Raw genomic sequence first — 22,600 nt, 5'->3', positions numbered from 1 at the left:
CTGCAAGAAAACACCCCGACAGCACTAAAAGAACATGCACAGTCCCAAGTTTGAATAAAACACAAAAATACTTATCTGTATTTGAAAATCATTCTGTCAGGAATGATTGTGGCATAGGCAAAGCAGAGATGTGTACATTTTTTTTTTAAATGAAAGAGATAGACATTTATATGGATAGATAAAAATGTAGAGAAAAGTTGTGACCCAGACTGCAGGACTTTGCTCTATAAGTGCAGAGAGCCTATTGTTCATAGTGGTTGCTAGCAGAGATCTCCCAGAATCTGGCTTCCATGACTACAACCTGAGAAGAATCTTATTATGTGTGTGTGGAGGAGAGAGAGAGACTGGAGGAGGGTGTCACTGTTCTACTTTACTTTAACTGGGTCAGCTTGAACATATCTGCTATTTTTCTCTCATTTATATTTTTCATTCCAACATCTCACAAGTGGCTCACTAAAAAGTGTTTGTGAGCGTTAAGTTGCTGAATAAGACATGTATTGCACTCTTACAAAGACACAAAGCTTGATGCGACAGAGTGAAACATGTTCATTTCTACCATACTGTCATCTTAGGAAAACTGAGAAATAGAGACAGCACGAGGAAGGCAATATTGTGTGACTTGAGTGCTGGTAGAAAGTGAGTGAGATAAGTGGGGTGGGAGCGCCACAGTGTTGGCATATGTTGATAATCTTGCAGAAAGCGATGGATTGCCATGGTTACAGAATACTAAAAGGAGGTGTAGCATGGGAGATAATCAAACATAAACACACACACACTCATAGGTGTGGGAGATGGGCTGGTCACGCACACACACATACACACAATTGGGTCAGACTATAAGAGGCTAACTGTTGAGTATCCCTGAGAGAAGTATGATTTAAAGTTGGAGAGGTTGGAGTAATTTGGCAAAAGGAGGAGCACCAGAGAGCAAATGATCTCAACCAGTGAGAATGCAGACACACACTCTTCATCACACCTGCATACCTTTTGCCATCTTCATCTCCCTGCTCACATGCTTGATATATTCACTCTATCTATAAATAATCTCAATTACAGGCAGACAGAAGGTCAGATGAAAATTAGCCCGAGTCTCGCTTGTATATGAACTCTGCCCTATGTTATTCAACAGGTCACTTTGCGTAAAGTAAGTCACATGTCATGCGGCTAGTTGTTACTGTAATTGGACTGATGACAAATTCTTTGTATTTTGATTGGTTGGAGTTATGCAAGTAGCTACCCTATGTGTGATGCTACTGTGTTCCTTAGGTATTTATTAGTGCTGCTCTCTAAGCATCATTGTTATTATATTAACACTATAATTAGGGTTAGAGATCTGAACCAATCATTAGACCTTGGTATTGAACCATGGCACACAGCTTAATGAAAAGCTAAGTAGTGCACAGTAGTGTAATGAAAAAAGGTGTGCTGATGATGACATTTTTGCCTTGTTATGGATAATAAAATGGGGTGTAAAAAAAAAAGAAGCTCAAATGCTGCATTTGTTTGATTAAAAATGGGAAAAACAGCCATATTGTAAAATATTATAATTTTAAATAACTTATCTATTTTAATATTTTTTTAAGAAAATTTAGTACTATGATGGCAAAGCTTTTTTTGCATCATTCAGTCTCGCATGATCCTTCAGAAATTATTCTGATATGATGATTTGGTGCTCAAACAGTCGACTGCTTAATATTTTTGTGGAAACAGTGATACACTCTTTCAGGATTCTTTATTTGAACAATTTATTTGAAATAGAAATCTTTTGTAATACTATAAATGTCTTTTTTATTTTCACTATACTGTGTCCTTGCTAAATAAAAGTATAAATTAATTTATTTTAAAAAAATCTTAATGACCCCAAACTTAAATCGCATATTACACAATATCAGAAGTTATACACAAGTTTCCTACGCCCCATGAGGCCTTGCGTCAAAAGTGGGCGCGACTTCCGGTTGGAAGTAAACAAAGTGCGATTTGACATGCTTGACACTCGGGGTGCTTCTCATTTCTTATTTGTGCATCCTCGTTTCCTTCCCTTGCTTCCTTTCCTTGCGTCTCAGCTCCACCCCCTGTAGGACGCGAGGGAAGGAAGCGAGGAAAGGAAAGCAGGACAGAGGAATCGAATAAAACTTTTTTATATACATTGGAATACTTGATCACTCGAGCGTCACTCCACAGTGTCATCAGCGGCGCTAAAAGGATCTGCCCTTATGTTGTTGAAGTTTGGTTATTTAATAAATTCATAATAAATAATAATAAAGATAGGCTATACTGTCGAAATATATGAGATGTGTGGTTTATATAAACTGCAAAGGTAAAGTATAAATTGAAATGATTGTGACCAATGTGAAGGGGGAGGAGAATTGATACGTGCGTCACTTTTAGTCAATATAACAGTTCCGCGTAGGATGCACCTGTGTATCCTCGCTTATGACTCCTCAGGAAGCCTCCTATCTCCTCGATCCTCGACTCCTCACGGTGCAATTAGAGAATTGAGATGCCCTTCAAGATGGCTGAGCTCGATCGGTTTCCGGGTCATAGGAGGGAGGACGGAGGAGCGAGGAGACGAGGAGGGATATTGAGAAGCACCCTCGTTCATTCAACAGTTGACAGTCATTCAAGTTATAGCGATCCAAACTAGCTAACGATGTGGGAACACAACCTTAACGAAATTAAAAAGGTTTTTTTAAAAGGTAATTATTAATAATCAATACTCATCAAGCCATGGTGACAGACAGTTGTGTGAGCTGACAAACAATTAAAATAAAAAACACACACTTAGTCATTGTGCTTTGGAGTTTATTGAAAATTATAAATGAATGTGCTACTTGAATACATTAACTGGCACATTTGGTATTCTGTCAACACAGGCTTTGATCCTGAGTTTAGGTGTAACATCAGTAGCGAACAGCCAATCACATGCTGATAGAGTTTATAGAATATTAAGAATTTAAACATATGTACACAGGAAGATTCGTCGTCTTTTGGGAGGTTGATGGAAACTTCAGTCGTTAGCAGGATCACTCTGATTTCGTTTTCAGCTTATGTTCAAAACAATCACGTTTAAGCCACTGAATTAGTTTAGTCCGGTTATACATACAACCGCGAACAGCACATGTTGTCCCTGAGCTCCGTAACGACGTCTCTCATAAAGATTTGCGTCTTTAAATAGTAAAATAATTCTCCGAAAAACAGCTAGCCTCTTGGCTAACTAACACACGAAATACCATTGGAATGCTACTTCCGCCGCGTCACCGGAAGTTTCACCCACTTTATTTTTTACAGGAGCGCCCCTCGGAAACTTGTGGATAGTTAGTGGTCAAACTTAGTGCTCTCATGTTTTTGTCTCATTTGTTGTCATGGTAGTTGTTGCCATAGCAACATTGGGAGAATGGGTTTAGCCTTTTTCTCACCAATATTTCTGTGCCTCACCTCCTTTAGTCTTTTTTTGTCTCACCTTGAACTTAAGCTTGGAATATTTCTGTTCTGTTGTCCACTGACACTCTCTCCCTCTTTCTCACACACCATCGCACACAGGAAGAGAACGGTTATCTAGTATTCTGGGTGGGAGTGCGGAGGAGGCCAGCCGTTTTCAGGACTCTTTCCTACAGACGTACAGAGAGGTGCCGGCCTTCATTCAGCACATCATCCAGCACTGCCACGAACACGGTGTGTGTGATAAATGAAGAGTAGAAACTAGGCAGAGCAGCACAGCAGCTGACGCTCACTTACAAAACTCACTGTATTTAGAGCTGCCGTTAGGACACACTTTTACTGATATTACACACATCATGGTTTTTACACCACTGTGTGAACTTCACACAGTCGCTCACACTCATTATTTCACTTCTCTTACTGCTTCTCACAGTTACATTTGCTGCTGCCGTTTACATTTTATCTACATTCTCAGTGTTGCTTAAAAAAGATTTAGCAGGCAGCTTACTGGCTATATTTACTATTATTAACACATTTGAAATTTAAATATAGTTTGGTGTGCTGTATTGGCATGAGAAATGATAATACATTGTATGCCATTGCAGAATAGAGAAGGCAGTTAAGTAGAAGTAAGCTAACGTAATAGTAAAGTATGAATATTTAAAAGCTAACAAATAATGAGAAGTATACTATAGTAATGGCATATATAAGTTTGGGAGGAGAAAAACAGTGTTAGATTTGAAGCTACATCTTCGTCAGGCATTATCAGATTGAGTCTGATAAACAGAGTTATCTTACTACTGGGATGTACAGTGCTTTGTGTTTACTTTATATGAACTGGTCAGTAGTAACAACCAATGGGTATCTTTTAACTGGCAATGGAGTGGAAAATAATTGTCCTTGAAAGAAATCTTCTCCATGTCAGCTGAAATTTAAAGGAGACACTAATATAATGGGAATTAAGAGAGAAAGCATTCGCTCTTACCAATGAAAAATTGAGACTTTGATAGTACCTTTGCTATCAAACATTTCCTAGATTTCACTGTATTTTACTGTATTCAATCAGAAAATCAGTCAGAATCAATCCAAAAAAATATATATTTATTGTCAATGTTCCTGTTCTAATAGCTGATGATCTTGTTTACATTCTGTAAGTTTACATATAGCTTAAAAAATGAATGAAATGTTCAGAGGAAACTTACAATGTGAAACTGATGGCTCGGGACTGCAAGTTCCAGCCAGTGCGCTCATTACACGATCAATACTGGAGGTATTGACATGTCTGCACAGCAACAAAACACCTGCTATCATTTTGCTGGGAAATTTATCAGGTTTTGATAGGGGAGGAAAGATATTAAAGAAAAAGAAATTGAGAAGGGCTTTAAAACCTGAGCTTTGTCTCTCAGTGATCTGTTCTAGAACAGAGTGTTCCAGGAGCAGTCTAATCTTCTGTTCAGGGAGACTTTATGTGCTGTCTTTTTATTTGGAGATTTGATTTTGTGTAGTTTAATGTGAATAAGAAAGATCCTGCATCAGTCTGGTCTCTGAGTTGAAAAGTAGAATGACTTATTACCTGCTGATGCATGCTTTGATGGAGGGCCTGAACTACAGTGAACACAAAAGATATTTGGAAACTTAATGGGATAGTTCATCCAAAAATGATGATGTCATCATTTACTCACACCCATGTTGTTCCAAACTGTATCTTACTTATGTGAAACTATTAAAGAAAATGTTTTGAGGAATTACATAAAAAATGGTCAGTGGTCAGACTGGTATAGTTTGGTTACCAACATTATTCAAAATATCGTTTTTGTGTCTCGCACAATGACAGAATTTTCATTTTGGGCAGACTGTCCCTTTAAGCTACACAAAAACACATGCGTGTCATTTCATGAACAAAATATTAAATTAAATGACATTTTCAAAGAAATATGACACAAACTTACTTATGATGCAATAACTTACAAAAAGAGGCTTCTGCTTGTCAAATAGTATGGTTAATCTGACCTACTAGGACGCCTGCATGAATTTGTGGTTAAAACTGCAAATATGGTTTTATTGTATATTGTTTTTTATGTTTTATGTAATGCATGAAAATAAAATGAAGTGTCTTAAAGGGATAGTTCACCCAATAATGAAAGTTCTGTTGAAACTTGCGTCTTTCCAACCCTGTGACTGACTGACTTCTGTGGAACCTGAAATATTTTATTTATTTTTAATATTATTTTATATATTTTTTTGCCCATATAATAAAAAATGTTTGTTGTTTTGCACCCCACTGAAATTTATTTCAATGGACAAAATTGTTCAATTCTTCAAAATATTGTCGTTTGTGTTTTGTAGAGAGAAGTCAAACAGGTTTGGAATTATGTGGGGGTGAACTATCCTTTAAAGTGTGAACTATGCAAATATTTGTGGCCACTGTATGTTATTTCAGCACACAAACTTTGAAATGTGACCTCTACGGGTGATGACTTACTGTCATACACTTCGATTAGGATACGCCTGACAAACATTTGTCAAAACATACAGAAACAACACACGTGCTCTGTTCATAATCCTCAGTAGCAGAGAAACACAGTAGCACATTCCAGTGATGTGTCATTAGTGTTGTCAGTACATATGATGCGCCCACACTGAGCCACACACATTCCTGAACACTGTTACACATATACATGCAGTGGTCTCTCTTTGTGTCCCATAACTCCTGGCGTCTCTGTGCTTCTGGGAAAAAGATTTTCCAAATGAGTCCACCAGCTGACCTCACTCTTTTCCATCAGGGGTTTATGTGTAAAGCTTGACCTATTGTCTGCCTTACCCAGGAATGCACTGGCATGAGTGATTCGTAAAGAGTCTGTGTGTGTGAATGAGTGACTGAGTATAATAAGGTTGAAAGTGTGTAAGTTGCTGTGTATGTTCTTTCTTATTGATGCCTTAGGATTTGTGAAGTCCATAATGGGAAGGCGCCGTTCCCTCCCTCACATTCACTCTGCTGACTGGAGCCTTCGAAACCAAGCAGAGAGACAGGCCGTCAACTTTGTACTACAGGGTATTGTGTTTCTCTGCTTGGGTTTGTAATGTGTGTGGCATTTGTGATTGTCACAATGACTGTGTGTGACCCTTCAGGCTCAGCTGCAGACCTAGCCAAAATGGCCATGATCAAAATCTGCTCTCAAGTGTCGTCTGCCTCTCACACTGCCAGGTACAACCATCCGTTCATCTATCCAGTTTTCCACTCCCTCTCTTATAATCCCATGTGTATCTTAATACTACATTTTGTATTTGGGAAATTTGGTAACATTTTACAATAAAGGGTTAGTTCACCCAAAAATTCTGTCAGTAATTACTCATGTTGTTCCAACCCCGTAAGACTTTCGTTCATCTTCGGAACACAAATTAAGATATTTTTGATTAAATATGAGATCTGGATCTCTTCTCCATAGGCTTCTTAAGGGATCGAAACTGGCCGGCCCAAAAGTAATGAAAGACATTGTTAAAATAGTCAGAGTGACTACAGAGGCTCAATCTTAAGTTTACCAAGCAATGAGAATACTTTTTGTGTGCAAAAAAAACAAACAAACGTACAAACTAGAAGAAAGTCAGTCATATAGGTTTAGGAAGACATGAAGATGTCAATAATGGCAGAATTTTCTCTTTTTTTGTGAACAATCTCTTAAATGCATTAGGTATCATTTTCTGACAACAAACATTACATTTGCAGCATTTACTAGTCTAGTTTTATGCTAATTTATACTTGGTAATATATTTTTAAAATGACAAGTTTATAAATTATATATATATATTTCTCTTTCTGCATATCCCTTCATTCTTTATCTTTCTCTCTCAGCCTATCTGTGTGAATCACTCAACTTGCAGTGCAGCTCTATATTACAGTCATTTATCTTTGTTAGCATCTCTCTATCCCTCCCTCTTTATTCTATCTCCGCACCCCTCCCACCAAGTCTCTTTCGATTCCTCTCAGTGAGTATTAGGAGATATGTCTGCAGTAGATTGTATCCAGACCAATGTAGAGCAATAAGATTGCTGAACCTTTTAATGTAATATCAGCGTCACATTCCAGAAACTAAACGCATCATGGTTTAGTGGTCATGGTCTGGTCATTATATCCCCATGTTAAGATTGATAGTTCTGTTCTAGTTTCTGTGTGTCTTGTTCTTTTTAGGCTGGTGGCTCAAATCCATGATGAGCTGCTGTTTGAAGTGGAGATCTCACAATTGGAAGAGTTTGCTGGTGAGGGAAACTTCACATGTCCTGTTATATGAACATGAAAGGAATATTCTGGGTGAAATACAAGTTACGAGTAAATTATCTCTGAATTATTTTCTGAGGTAATCAGTCTCATTTTAACATACTATAGTTTTTATTAATAATTTGATTTAGCTTTTTAAGATATTTATTTTTTAGTTTAATTTGTAGTTTATTATGTGCTTTTGTTAGGTTTATTAGATCCCAGAAACGCAATCAGTTTGTTTAGCAAAAATGTTTTAATAATTTTAAACTCTAATAACTATGGTGGTAATTGACATTATGCTGCAAATGCTGTCAATAGAGCATAACTAGTATTTTACCCAGAATATTAGTTAGGAGACAAAAAGTAATTTCCATTCCATTCAAAATTGTGAATCTTATGTTGGTGAACATTAAACAGTGCTGGTGAAGACAACCATGGAATCTCTTCAGCACATTGCGGATTTGGAAGTGAATATCTCTGTAAGTGAACATCCACACAGCTTTATTTAAAAGACAATCATTTTTCTTAGTATGAAGACGGGTTTCTGGATGTAGAGAACACGCTGCGATTTATCCAGAATCTTCAGCATTTTATTACTCTAATAGAAGCCTTAATCATATCAGACAGACCATCAAACAGATTTGTCCACTACAAAAGCGATTTGCTGTGTCACAGCGTTTGATTGGTAACCTAATTAAGCTGAATTACATTTCCAGATGGCCTTCTATCCTACAGCCTAGCTTTAATTTACTATAAAAACTAAACGATGCAGCAGATGTAGGTCAAAAGATATAGAGGATCTAGTGATGGCAGTTCATTTCTTTCTTTTCTCAGGTGCCCCTCAAAGTCTCACTGTCCACAGGACGGTCATGGGGCTCAATGTGTGAGATGAACCTCCCCTGCACCACTACAGCTACTTCCGTCTGAGTCTCCCGCTCTTCCTCGCCATCCCGTTACTATGGTAACCGAGCAGCTGCAGTTCCCAATTCATGTTCTCGCTGATGTATCTGAGGGCAACGGTAGGAACAGACTGGATCATACCAGTTGCTATTTTGGGGGGCTTCCCTTCAATCAATTTTAACCTTTCACTGTTATTCAGAGGTTTAGATCTCTTTGCATGAGAATATAAGTAGCTAATAAATCTGTGTTCTTTGTTCATTTTCAATGTTTGTCCATCTTATATTCAATATGTGTCAACTCACATATTCAGTGAATAAATAAATATGAGCCTCTGTCCTGAACGGGCTTAATTTCAACTGTATTACTGGCAGTGCTATCTGTTTCTCAGCTGCTATGATGGAACGTCTGTCTCCTGCTGAATATTAATAAACTCAGTCCTCATTTAGTGAGTCTCTCTCACTCCATTTTAAACCTGTTAATCTTATCCCGTCCGTTTCCACGGCACCTCACAACTCGTTTAGCAGCTCCCACTGGCCTTTCTCACATGTACACAGTCCACACACACACACTGACCCAGATTTTCAGTGTCTGTCTGTGGCGTCAGATCTTGTGTCCCTTCGTAATGCCCCCTATCAATACAAACACACCCTTGAAAAATGTTCCAGCCTCTGTGCTTGTTGCTGTTGTGTTTTTAAAGGCTATGATTTACCCTCTCTGAATGTCATATCACTGAAATCCTGTCTTAATGGGCTGGCACTGAGAATAGATACATTTTACCATGCTAGGTCACGATCTGTTTGTTCTTTCTCAAAATCATTAATTAATGCTAGGTACTCACTGAGAATTGGCATAGAAGATCCTTTTGAATGTGTGATGGGGTCAATAATGAGATCATGTTTTGCACAAATTATTTAAGCCTTGTATATTACTTATGACTATGAACTGTTTTATGGCTTTTTTGTGTGCAAATTGCTGAAATCAAAAGAGGTATATAATGTTGGCCTTATTTAACGAGACATTTTTTATTTATTTAATTTTGTACATGTGTACGCATGCAACTTCAGACACGTGCACAAGCTTTATGCATCATTCCTTTAATTGATACAGTATGTACATCCTTTTCTTTCATAAATCAGGAAAACTTTTCTTTACATCTTTACAATGTTCCTGTGTATCAAGGAAATGAAAGAAAAAGAGAAAAGGTGGGAACGTAAACAGCAGTTAAAAAAAAAATCCAAAGAAAACCCAGGCAGTACAATGATTTCAGACTCAAAGAACCAGGTGATCACTGCGACCAAACGGGTAAAGCAAGGTCAGATTTACCATGCTGAAAAACTAAAACCTCCCTTTTCTTTCCCCAAACTCCATTCTGCCCATTATCATACTAAAACCAGCCCCATTTTGTTGCTACTGACCCGCCCCATGTATGGCTGCATATCATTTCCCTGCTGTGCTTTGTATGGGCTTGTTTCTATAGCAACAGGCAGCCAATGACTGAAATGTGTTTAACGCACTTGACAAAATGGGGCAACTAACGTCAACTCATACCAGAAACTGTAAACATGAGCATTTCTAAAGGAAATAAAAATGTGTTACTCCCAACTTGAGAAATTGTTTTAGTGCCATACATTTCCAAAGTGATTTACCCATAAATTAGCTATCATTTCAAATAATTAGTAACCTGCTGGCACTTTGCAATGCTTCTAAGAGCCCCTAATAAGTGCCAGAAGATGCAGGGACTCTGAAAGTTGCTTTTGCTTCTCTGACTGGCACAGATGTAAGCAGATTGTATAGTTAGAATTGTCTCAGTTTGCGGTTGTTTCCCAAAGAGTATTATTGTATTTGTTGATGTTGTTGTTGATTTTTTTTTGTAAACTTCTTAATTATATTCATATAGTTTCTGTTACAAAACGATCACAAAATGTCCCCAAATGCTATTTACAGTAAATTACACTTTACAGCTTTACATATATTAAAATGTTAATAAAAAAGGTTAATTGTTTTCAAGAAAAATCATAAAGCTTTGTTAATATGAACCTGTGCGTATTGTGCCACTTGTAAAACTGGCTGTGTGGTGTTGATTGCCGTCACAGATTGTTGGAAACTGCACTCCTCGTGAATCAGGAGACAGTGATTTTTAAGACCAACCAATTGTGGTTCAGAGCTTGACGTAACTTTCAGAGGCCCATGACATCACTCGGTCACAAAGGTTTCTTGCTTATTTTCGTGGACTTCGTATCAGTACAACGTAAAAATCAACCATAAAATAAAGAATTCAAGATGCAAGTAAACATGTTAGTTGTAATTAGAATTAAGGAAATATAAAAAAAAAAAAATGAATATACAAAAAAGAAAATTCACATTCACACTTTGTCAGGCCTTGGCTTGCCCATGGTGATGTTGCTGTGCCATTACTAATAACATCTTAGCGACTGTCACCAGTGAAGTATGAGGGATTGAACATCAATGCAGCATTTGAACATTTATATAATCTCATGGATCATGTTCTTGTTATGTTTTTTCCCCAACTGTGATACTTTGCATTATTGCTTTATAAAATGGCACATAGGCTTGATTTTCAAATGAATTCTACAAAGATGAATTTATCTTAAAGACAAATGGCAAAATAAGGAAATACAGCAAACATCTTAACTTTGGCAAATACTGTTGATACATTGTAGTAAATCATAGATAAGCACATGAGACAAACCCTTCGCGTTTTTTTTTTTTTTTAAATCAACAATCAGAAAGTTGTGCTACAAGTGGCACTACCCCCCTTAACACTTGAAGCCACAATATGTGAGTGCTTTCAACCCAAAAAAAAAAAAAATGAAAAGAGGCAGCAGCTCCACATTTTGATGTCTTGGCTTGTTCCATGCTTCACCTGAAGGGTGATAGTAATGAAGCAAGACCATCTACCATTGTGAATCTTCTCTGACTCCCTTCTCTGTTAAGTGAAACATTCTTAGCAGCCATCATATTCATGCAGGTTACCCAGGTCAATCTTGAAAGCCTGTTCTTTCTAACACTAATGTATCAGAATGCACTTTATTTCTTGTTTTTGAGCCTTCAACACCAGCTTTTTTCTTGAGTACTGCTCCAACTTTCACATTCACAGACATTCACCAGCCAATCGAGTCACCAGTCTAAACCCACATAGGACACTAACTGTACTGTATATATAAATCCAATTTAATTGAGCCATTAGCATGTGCAAACGTTTTAGCATGTGCAAAACCAGCGGCATGATCAGGAACTGGTCAGCATGTTAGTTAAACACAAGCAATCACACAATCAAGGTGTTCTTGCACTTGCTTGCAATTTTAGCATTACAATAATGCTCTCTTCAATCTGGCAACAATACATGCACCTTATAGATAAAATTCCCAATCCCATGCTAACTGCATTCGGAATAATAAATTAAGGATTTTCAAGGCAGTTGCTCTACAGAAGAATAACACTCATAGCAAAATACCCTCAATTACATCAATCACTGTTCAAATCTGGATCTTCAAAATACATAATACATTGCTGATTGCCGTGTACATTCAAATCTGCCAGCTCTCTGGTTAATCATTTGTGTGTATTTTCTGTTGATCTGGTACTGATTTCTAAATTTGGGATTGCTCCTTGTATATTTTCATTCTGCATTACATTTGTGTTTGATCGTTTTGGCAATTGTTTCACAAGATGTCAGGTTAGTGTGATCTGTAGCCTGTTTTGCTTTGGGTTTACACAGGAATTCATGTTTAAATATCCCATCACAGATCTGATCAGCCTAACCTTTCTTCTTGAGGATATTTGTACTGCACATTCAAATATCCATTCAATGAGTCCATTTTAAGGGAGACAGGTGAATGCTATGTCTAATTTGACTGGCACACACAACTGGCAAAGTTGTCACTACAGAATTGCTTTCTTGTTTGAAATTGTTCATTTCAAACCACATGGCTAAAATAGGGATGTCCTCAAGTAATGTGAGAAGCGTCGCGTCACGTAACTTCTCTGTAATCAAAACAGCGCATTCAGTTAAATAATTTTCAAGGCCTTCTTGATGATAAAAAAAGAACATCTCGCAATATCCTAAAAGATGACAACAACTCAAGATTTTTAGAATGAACAAAAATGACATGGAAAAAAAGAAATGGCTCAACTTTTAAGACTTGCCATGTTAAATATGGTATTTTCTTGCTCATTTTTCATTCATAGACGTTTCATGCAACAACAATTTCTTTGAACAATGAAACACATATTTGTTATATGTTCAGTTAAAAAAAGAAGAAGCTCGTTTTACATATTTTTTTAAATATACTTCTTTTCCAGGGCAGGCACCGTACGCACAAACCAGGTACAGAGGCATGCCACATACTTGCATTGCTCTTGCATTCTACTATTGGCAGCTGTGATGTCATTGAAGCAGCAAGCTGGTGGGTAATCCTATTGTTTGGTTGACCCCGCCCATCTCGCATTCTAAGCCATGCCCACAACTCTCCACACTGCTACTGTGACATCACAGAAGAATGGGGATAGATAGTACAAGCTAGAATGGGGGAAAGGGCGGTGCAACAAGACTCCGTGGCGCATGCAGAGAGAGGGGGGTGGGGGCGTAAAGGAGGGAGAGGTCTGGCCCAGGGTTGCAGTTCGATTTTTGGATGGGGGTGGGGTTAAAGTCAAGGAAAACTGGCAATGATCATGTTTGTTTTTGTTTTTTGCACTACATGTTACTACTATGTATTTTTTAAATCACATTTAGTTTCTTAACTTTATACAACATTGTCACAGATGAGGCTTTTTGTGGTTTGTCTCTCTCCCTCTGCTGGTACTGTGATAAGAGGATAGAGACGGAGAGAGATTTTGAGTATGTCTTATATATATGTTTTCAATCATTTTACATATACATGGAGTAGTTGCAGAATATAAAGCCTTAGATATTGTATACGTATACAATCCTTTTTCTATATATTTATCCAAGTTTAGATTTGTGCCTAGTTTAATTTCAGGTTTATCATCATATTGCTGCCTTTATGCCACCCAAGTTTAATTCAAATACACTTGGAGTCTGATCGCATTTGTTTTTTGTTTATGTTTTTGTATTTTAGACTTTGCTTTGGGAGAGCGATATCAGACAGTTTAAGCAATTTTGTATTTTTTACCAAACCAAATTATCCACAAAGTATACAAAGTTTAATCAAGTCATTATTAAAGCTTCATCAAATAAGTACTCCAATAGATAGGGATATGAAATGTGTGTATAATCAAATTTAAAGTGAATTTTTTTTAATTTTTGTAAACGTGAATTTCACTGACTGCAACTTTAAAGTCAGCCAAATGAAGTGGGGAAAAAATCTTTATAGTTTTCTTTAACATGAAAGAGCGTTCATGTTTTTCTGGTTATTTCTTAATGTTAAAACTGTGCCTCAGCACTATAGGAACCTGCTTAATCATAAAACAAATCAAGATTATATTGCAAAGTTGTTATCGTAACCTATTAGACAAGGGTGCTTAAGGATATAAATCACTGGCTTGATAATATACCACATTTCTAGCTGTTTTTGTTCATCAGTTAGACACAGTTGAAAATGCTGTGCTTTGGACTAAAAGTTACAATTGGATGGACTTTTTGACTCCACCAGACTGCTGCTGTTGCAACGTTCAAACGTACTTGTCAAGAGGAAGGTGGCATCAGACAAGGTGAATTGCTCTTTACTGCCTCCTTTCCTTCAGTTTCTACATCCACTGCTTCCTGAACTGTGTTTATAGTGGTCTGTGCTACTCTGTGGATAGGCCTAAAGGATGGATTGGAAAAAGGTCAAAGGCAGAATTAAGCTGCCTTGGTTGATTTGTGTCTGCGAACAAATTCACATTATATCCCAATAAGATAAAATCATTAGGGGCTATTCAATTGTTCATGGTGTTTCAGGGCGAGATGACCATGAAAAGAAAGTCTAAGAGCAGAAACGTCAAAGAAATGAAATGTCCCACTAAACCCCCTCGAAAAACAATGAGCATAAAAACGAATAAAAATAAAGGTTGTAGGAATAGATATGACTTTTTAAAAATGAAATAAATAAATAGGTAGAAGAGGAGGACCGGATCAGCGGGTGGTTCAGGGTCATTGCCGGCATTGTCGTTTTTATTCTATCTTCTGCGCTCATGGTAACCCTCTGTCTCTCACTCTTCGTGAAGCTGCAATCGGTACCGACTATAGCGAATTTGGAAGAAGAGCCTCTCCAGCGGTGAGCGGGTCATGCCTGGCAGCGTGTGGTCGTCAGTATCCCCCACTCGCCGGAAACCCAAAGACTCGTACAGCTTGTGGGCGGCCATCTTGACTGCAGTTGTTCCCAAAACCACGGCTGAGAAGTTGTTTAACATGGCAAATTCTAGAACTCGTCGACCCAGGGCCTTGGCGATGCCTTTTCCACGGAAGCGAGAGTCCACAGACATTCGACGGAGTTCCAAGGTGTTGTCGTCTTCTCGACCTTGCGCTGCCACGATGCCCACCACCTGGCCTTGCAAAACTGCCACCCAGAAACAAGAGCCTGTGGGAATCAAAACAAACATGACTTTAGAGTAAACATTTGCCAGCTATTTGTAAAAACCTAGCATCTAAAATATGATCCAGGTTCATTTATTTTGATTGAGAGCTTTTTCTGCCCACCTAGGTCATGCTTATTTCCATTTGCATTCAGATTTTAGTATTCATCATGGTATAGGCTGCTCTTCAACACCCCTCATCGTTTAGATCATCAAGCCAATCGACGTATTCAGTTGTAGACTACTTAAAATCTATTTCTCACATTATATAGTGGGCAATCAATGATTCAGTTGTCTTTGGATAAGACTAGCAAAGTAGCTGATGAGAGCCGTTATTAAGAAGCAGTGACCATGCTTTTGTTAAAACAAACAAAAAAAATGTGCTGCACTGAAATAGCAAAGCAGAATTACAATTTTTAAATGTTTTTGGTTGGCACACTTTTCCCGCTTCATCAGCCTTATATATTTTTTATGCTCTAAAAAAATGTAAGTATGTTCACCTGGAAAATATGTGGTGATGTGCATTAGTGTGTGAGTGCATATAACTCTTAATAGGTTGTGTTCTGAAATGTGACACCACATTTAAGCACACTGTGTAGCAGTCAGTATTTATGGATCATGCCAGTTCATTTCATTTCCGATTTTTGGAATTACAGATGTCCAATCAACAGAATATGAACCTGGGAGATGTTTATGATTGATTTGTTGAAATTTTGACATATTTATCTTACTAATCTTTTAATAATAATGCACGGGGGAAACCTGTTATAATAAATTGATTACAATTTTTTCAGAGGAACAATCTTAAAAATGTGCACCATCAAATGAGTTTCAAAGCCGTGATTGACCTAAATAAAACCTGCTGATCATGTCACTACTGATGACTTGCATCAGTAATGCTAAGAATTCCACTTTTTGCATATTTGCTTCCTGTTGGGCAAGCCAACTGTCAGCTTTAGGTCAGATTCTTGTTTGAAGAGCAGAGGAGCACAGATTACGGTAATTCTAATCTTAAACATTGTATTTTATGTCATGCTTGTGAGGCTCAGCTCTGTTATAAATAACTAAATTACTTACTGAGTTGCAGTGAGAAAGGAGATAAATACGGTGAGGGGGCAGGACTGTCACATCTGTGCCATAGAAGCTGCAAAGACTACAAATACACAAGGACGCGACTGAGCTCTGGATTCTCCAAGACATAAGAAGTATAGCAGGAAAAGGTAAGTCTGAACCGATACGTTTCCAATGACTTGATGTTATCTTTTATCATGCATACTAATAATTGGTTCAGTATCTGAACTTTCAGGTTTTTTTTGTTAAGAATCGTGTTTCTGGCATGAGGTTGATTAACTTCTCTGACACACTCCTCTAATTGTGTTTCTGGCATGAGGTTGAACTTCTCTGACACACTCCTCTGTTTTACAAGATTAACACATGTTCAACATATGTTCTTAAGCATCTAGTCAATCCCACTTCTAAAATCTCTCACCATACTGTGTCGAAAAAAAGTCAAAAAGAATTGGTAGAACTTTAAATAAAATCACAATATTATATCAAAACTAGGGCCGGGACTCGATTAAAAAAATTAATCTAATTTATTAGAGGCTTTGTAATTAATTAATCGAAATGAATCGCATTTTAATTGCATAAATATTTGAACTGAGAACAGTGAGAAGATTTTTTTTTCACATGGATTTTTAGTATACCATTGAATAATGACTGAATACATAAGCTTAAACAACAAAATATTTTTTATTTTTGTTCAACCAAGTCCAGCAGACCAGTGCAATTGTATATGTTTTACAACCATGCTCTTAATGACGCTTCCATCCGTTCGTTTTTATAAGAAAATTTCCTATCCACGGGACCAACCAAAGCGGTCTCGTCAGCTTCTTCGTTCATGTTCATTGTGGTTTGTTGTTTAGTTGTCTGAAGCATAGACTGTAAAAGGGTCATGAACTCTAGTGTAATCGGTATAATCGATCCTCCGAAGCTAATCCAGTGAGAAATGTTCCGCGGTGCAAAAATAAGTGCGATTAAAATGCGTTCGTTTTTTGTGTGATTAATTAATGCGTTAAAGTCTGTAATTAATTAATCTTAATTAACGCGTTAAAGTCCCGGCTCTAATCAAAACTGCAAGTGTAATATTAATGTAAGAAGAATTAGTAGTGACGATAGCCGAGAGAACTAAACATCCAAATGTTTGCTTGGTTAAACTTTAGGCCTGTGATATTAATCTATGTTCCAAATTATTATGCAAGTTTTTCATATAAAGTGTTTGTTTTATTTCTCCAAATCTATTTAGATAACTAATATCAATCTCAGACAGGTTTGTTAAATAGCCAGGTCTACTTAGGTAAATGGAAACCCTACTTTAACGGGATGTTCCAGATAAATAAGCAATTCACAGTTCACATAAAACACTTCGCACTGGTCCATTTACAAATATTCAAACAGTGCTGTTTCGTTTGCTATAGATATTTATTTTACATTTCAAAATATAAAGCAATGTTCATTGTGTTCTTAATTTGTTTGTTTTTCTTTTGAAATAAAAAATATTACATAAAGAACCGATAAGAATACCATTAAAGTACCTCAGCGATAAGCCGTATCGGTAAGAGTAGTAAAACCGTAACGATACCCATCCCCAGTCATGACTGCATTAGCTTCAGGACTGAGGAGCACTATTAATCATTGGAACTGAATGTCCTGCTGCACACTCATTCGTTTTACTACACCCCACACCCCAGCTGTCTGATAACTGCTTTGTTTGTGTGTCTCCGTCTATGTACCATTCAAATGGAGAAAAATATCATTCGCCAATAATATTGAACAACTTTTTATGATCCAATTAAATCCTGATGGATAAAATCAAGTCCCACTTCACATTATTTCCTGCTGAATATGCAGTTTTACTAATCCCATTAAATAAATGAAATGTCACTAATGCCATTTCATGTCATCATTAAAGTGGGGAGCATGACCGATCTGTTTGTGTATTTCCCATATATTACTGAGGTGTAGACATCTTTTTCATGTATATCACTATGGTGCTGTATTTTATGGGGCATTCCTTGTGTTTTAAGTATCTGACAAAAACCCAGTCTCTTTAATAATAAAAAGGCACTTCAAATAGATATTGAGTGCATTAAAGAAACATCACCCTGGCAGATAACCCATACATCCTTACCATTCCCTCCTCAGATGTAGGATTCCACATTAGCATAGCAAGAGAGAAAATCCCTTGGGAGAATCCTTTGTCTGCATGCTGCTACTAAACAAAACTACCACACATACTCACAGCGGGGCTTTGATTCACACCTTCCCCCATTTCCTGACCCTAGTCTTCAATTCTCTCTTTCACTTGATACAGAACTAAATAAGATGCTTGTACGCACAGAAACTGTCTGCACTAAGGGACTGACGGACTGACGACTATTTTTATATATTTTTATAGTTTATATATATATATATATATATATATATATATATATATATATATATATACTTTCTATTCATCAAAGAATCCTGAAAAAATAATTAGTAAGATTCTTGAAAATCTCTTATGTTCACAAAGGCTGCATTGTTTGATCAAAACAATAAAGAAAACGTAATATTATGAAATATTATTACAATTTAAAATAACTGCTTTCTATTTTAATATATTTTAAATTGTAAATTATTCCTGTGATGGCAAAGCTGAATGTTCAAGCAAGTCTTCAGTGTCAAGGGATCCTTAAGAAATCATTCTAATATGCTGAATTGTTGCATAAGAGACATTTCTTCTTATTAACATCAATAAGAAGTTGTAAACAGGTGTGCTGCTTAATATTTTTGTGGAAAATCAAGATTTTTTTAAGATTCTTTGATGAATGAAAAATTGTAAAGAACATTTTTTAAATAGATTTTTTTGTAACAATGTAAAAGTCTTAATGTCGGATCATTTTTTACGCATCCTTTCCGAATAAAATAAATAATTTCTTCTAGAGATCAAATAAAATCCCCAAGCTTTGAACGCAAGTGTATCATTTTGCATCACTCACAGTGATTCTCCTGGCCATATAAGATATACTCTCTCAAGATATATGCTAAGGCAGGTGCTCTGAATTTGACCATGAAAGTGCTGCAGCAGAGTTTATCATAGGCAATAAATGTCTGTCCTTACGCTTACACTGTGTGAGGGAAGCCCATAGAATGATAAAAAATTTCAGCCATCCAGCACTCAATCTACACGTGCTACTACCATCTGCTAAACAATTTCAGAGCGCCAATCATACACAACACAAGTAGGTTAAAGAACAGTTTTATCTGCAAGGTATCAGGATACTAAAGAGCCACTAACCACCTCCATCATTCTGTCCCTCTTCAACTGTACTTTGCTTGTTATCTGCAGTATTTATTAGTATGTTTACTACTGCATCGCGGTTATATGCGCAATGGGATTCATTAACTGTACTGGGTCTACTGATTATGTTTTTACTTTGGGGTGCTTTAAATATTAACTCTAAATCTGAGTTTACTGCAATACAATTTGTATCAGCATTTTTCCTGCCTTCAATCAATAGGCCCACGTGACTCAGAAGATTTATCCTCAAGGGCAGAACTGAGAGAGACTTTCTGCATATTTCATGAGTCTTCAGCATTAAAGCTACACATCAGATATTCAGCCCATCTTGGACTTCTAAAGAGCAGTATTTACCCTCAATTTCACAGGTACTGATCCTGAGAGTGTTTGTTCTGGTCTGATAAATGGTTGATTGAGGCTGGTGCATTGTGGGAACTGGGAAGTTCATACATTGAAATATTTTTTTCTCTTAAATATAGAATGATCAATGTAAATATTCATGTTATTAGATCAGCATAATTGTATTTTACTATCAAGTGCCCTGGTGCTGTTTGACTTAGACTTATTTATATCATATTTTATATATAAATATATTGTGATGTTTTATATATATATATATATATATATATATATATATATATATAACATGTCATTGAATTCTCCATATAATGAACAGTTTACAGTACCATTCAAAAGTTTGCCAGCAAGACTTTTTTTAAAGAAATTAATAGTTTTATTCAGCAAGGACACCTCAAATTAATCTAAAGTGATCAGTAAAATGTGTTGCAAAACAATTTTTTATATATGCTGCTCTTTTGAACTTTCTATTCATCTACAAATCCTGAAAAAATGTATCGGTTTAAAAAAATATATATATAGCAGCACATCTGTTTCCAACACTGATAACAATAAGAAATGTTACTTTGGCACCAAATCAGCATTTAAGAATGATTTCTAAAGTATTATTAAAAAATTTTTAAATTGTAATATTTCACAATATTAATGTTTTTTACTGAATATTGTTCAAATAATTACAGCCTTAAGAGACTTCTAAAGAAAAATCTCATTGACCGCAAACTTTTGAACAGTGTGAGTGTTGTATAGGTTTGGCAATACAAAAAAAGTCCTCACAAATATAGCAAAACAAACCTACTTGTGATGAAAATTTTAGTGTCAAATGTGCGTGAAATTACCCCTTACCTGTGGGTTTCATGTAATACTCCTCAATGTCAGCCATATCAGTGTGCAGAGCGCAGTCCAGGTATTCGAGAATGACTTTTCTGCTGTAGTAATAACGTGCACCCATTAGAATAAACGGTGCGCAGAAGGTCAGTGTGAAGGATTTGGTCATAACATAGCACATTACTATGGAGAAATGGAAGAAAAATAAACGACACCTGTCAGAAAAGAGAATCAAATGTTTGATTTTTGGCAGAAGAGAGACAAAAAGACAAACAAATGTTTACACAATTAGGAGTGTGCAGAGAAACCCTGACTTAGAGTAGTGAGATGTAATGGAAAACGGACTAATTACATTGTATCCTGTCATTTTAAAAAAAGTAGTAAGTAACTTGGGCAATTGAGTGCTCAATAACAGGTTCTTCATGGATGTACTTAAACTCAAGACAATCTGAGTATGTGTGCTGTTGGCACAGGATGGCGCCCTTGAGTAGCCTACATCTGCGCATTGTTCACTGTCAACACAACTCAAACTAACTATAAAATGCGCTTACAAAGTTTTTGCTATTCTAAAGAACACTAAGTTAGTCTTTATGCTGCATTTATCAGAGGAACAGTTGCCGTAGGTGTACCGTGATAGAGCATATTCTCTGACCATTATTAGTATGCAAGTGTACAGACATTAGCAAAATCATAATTTCAGCATAGGGTTGTAAATCATTTTTTTCAATGTAACATATAAAGGTTGCTGTTTAGCCAGATCGCCACGACGCTCACGTACACCGCCATGTAGTTGAAAACCATTGAAAATCATTAGTAAACAAGAAAATGAAATAAATCTTTAAATATTATACATAGGCTATTATTAATGGTTATCAATTCTCTGTAAATTAAACGTCAGGCAAAAAAAAAAAAAAAAAACTTCGTGCACTAACTCCAGACGTAGGCTATTGTGGGAAACGTAGTGCGCTCGCGCGGGACTCATTCATTCATTCATCATTTGGCGCACACACATTCACCGGTAACGCATGCCGCATACTCTGAACTGCTGTCTTTGTGACTCCTTGATATTCACTGGGATTGATTATGTAGGCTATTAAACGAAAAAGATTTCACGTGCGTAAAAAAAAAGTTAGCTTCATCGTTTTGAACATAAAATGTATGATGATTTGAGCATAAAATGTATCAACTGGGCTCATCATTTTAGTTAGATTCTTTTAATTTTAACAATTATTATACTTACTTATGAACTCAAACAGCTCAGAGCTTATTTTCACATGTTGCAGAGGAACAATGATGAAAGCGATACTCTCATCGTATTCCCGAATTTTGGCCACATACCTGTGAGAAAGGCATAGATAATTTGGGTTCTAGTTTGCTGTTTTAGACCCCGAAATGCCGAATTGGGTATCCGCTCCATGATTCCCTCGTTGAAGATCCGGCGCACCTCCTCATGGTCCGAGCGTTCAAATTCGCGAATTAAAACCTGGTTCCTTTTTTCAACCTTATTCTCGATCGCACTGGGAGAAGACGTCCACATTTGCGAGGAGGAAACTATAATTGAATCTTTTTTTGTCCCAGCTATGGCCTCGTGATCGTCTGCAACGATTTTAGTCTCGCAAACCATTTTGGGAGACGAACAATGCATGCAACTGGCCTGAAATGAACTGAAATTGGGGAGAAGCAAAAAAATAAAGAAATAAAAGATGGATGATGGTCTTCTTTGTTATGGAAAGAAAAAAGACTGATGTACTACTGCAACCCTGAGCTTCCTCACGACCAAGATTTGCCGGTGCATCAGAAGTGGTATTTATAATGCGCCAAACCCGCATTCAGATTCTGGGGTGTGGGTGTTCTCCTCATCTCGCTGATTGGATGCTGCGTCGTGCCACATCACGGCGGTGGGAGGTGAACGTACAAAAGATACACTGTAAACGTGTCTTTTTAAA

The 22,600-nt window shown here is 36.8% G+C and overlaps 2 protein-coding genes across 2 annotated transcripts in view; one reads left to right on the top strand and one right to left on the bottom strand.

The window, feature by feature from the left end:
* poln (polymerase (DNA directed) nu) overlaps positions 1 to 8,954 on the top strand; it is a 38,216-nt gene extending 29,262 nt beyond the window's left edge. Inside the window, exons 21-26 of the mRNA XM_039683838.2 lie at positions 3,541 to 3,672; positions 6,380 to 6,490; positions 6,568 to 6,643; positions 7,625 to 7,692; positions 8,111 to 8,172; positions 8,528 to 8,954. Of these exons, the coding sequence (XP_039539772.2) occupies positions 3,541 to 3,672; positions 6,380 to 6,490; positions 6,568 to 6,643; positions 7,625 to 7,692; positions 8,111 to 8,172; positions 8,528 to 8,620 (542 nt within the window). The 3' untranslated portion in view covers positions 8,621 to 8,954. The remainder of the gene's footprint in view (positions 1 to 3,540; positions 3,673 to 6,379; positions 6,491 to 6,567; positions 6,644 to 7,624; positions 7,693 to 8,110; positions 8,173 to 8,527) is intronic.
* Positions 8,955 to 9,671: 717 nt separating this feature from the next.
* Positions 9,672 to 22,600, bottom strand: aspnat (aspartate N-acetyltransferase). Its single transcript, XM_039683839.2, has 3 exons — positions 21,993 to 22,600; positions 20,673 to 20,837; positions 9,672 to 15,132 (listed from the first exon to the last, which is right to left on the bottom strand). The coding sequence occupies exons 1-3, from the start codon at positions 22,297 to 22,299 to the stop codon at positions 14,765 to 14,767; spliced, it is 840 nt and encodes a 279-aa protein (XP_039539773.2). The 5' UTR covers positions 22,300 to 22,600; the 3' UTR covers positions 9,672 to 14,764.

This window comes from Pimephales promelas, chromosome 1 (genome assembly GCF_988280905.1).
Source record: "Pimephales promelas chromosome 1, fPimPro1.hap1.1, whole genome shotgun sequence".
Taxonomy (NCBI): Eukaryota; Metazoa; Chordata; class Actinopteri; order Cypriniformes; family Leuciscidae; genus Pimephales; species Pimephales promelas.
Note: the sequence above shows the minus strand (reverse complement) of the source record. Positions and strands in the feature narration are given on the sequence as shown.

Bases quoted from the DNA above. Each gene is read 5' to 3' on its own strand.
- aspnat (XM_039683839.2), bottom strand. From the start codon at position 22,299: ATGCATTGTTCGTCTCCCAAAATGGTTTGCGAGACTAAAATCGTTGCA. The intron at 20,838-21,992 runs GTATGTGGCCAA...ATTTCTCCATAG, and splicing joins TATCTATGCCTTTCTCACAG to TAATGTGCTATGTTATGACC. The intron at 15,133-20,672 runs GTAAGGGGTAAT...TGATTCCCACAG, and splicing joins GTATTACATGAAACCCACAG to GCTCTTGTTTCTGGGTGGCA.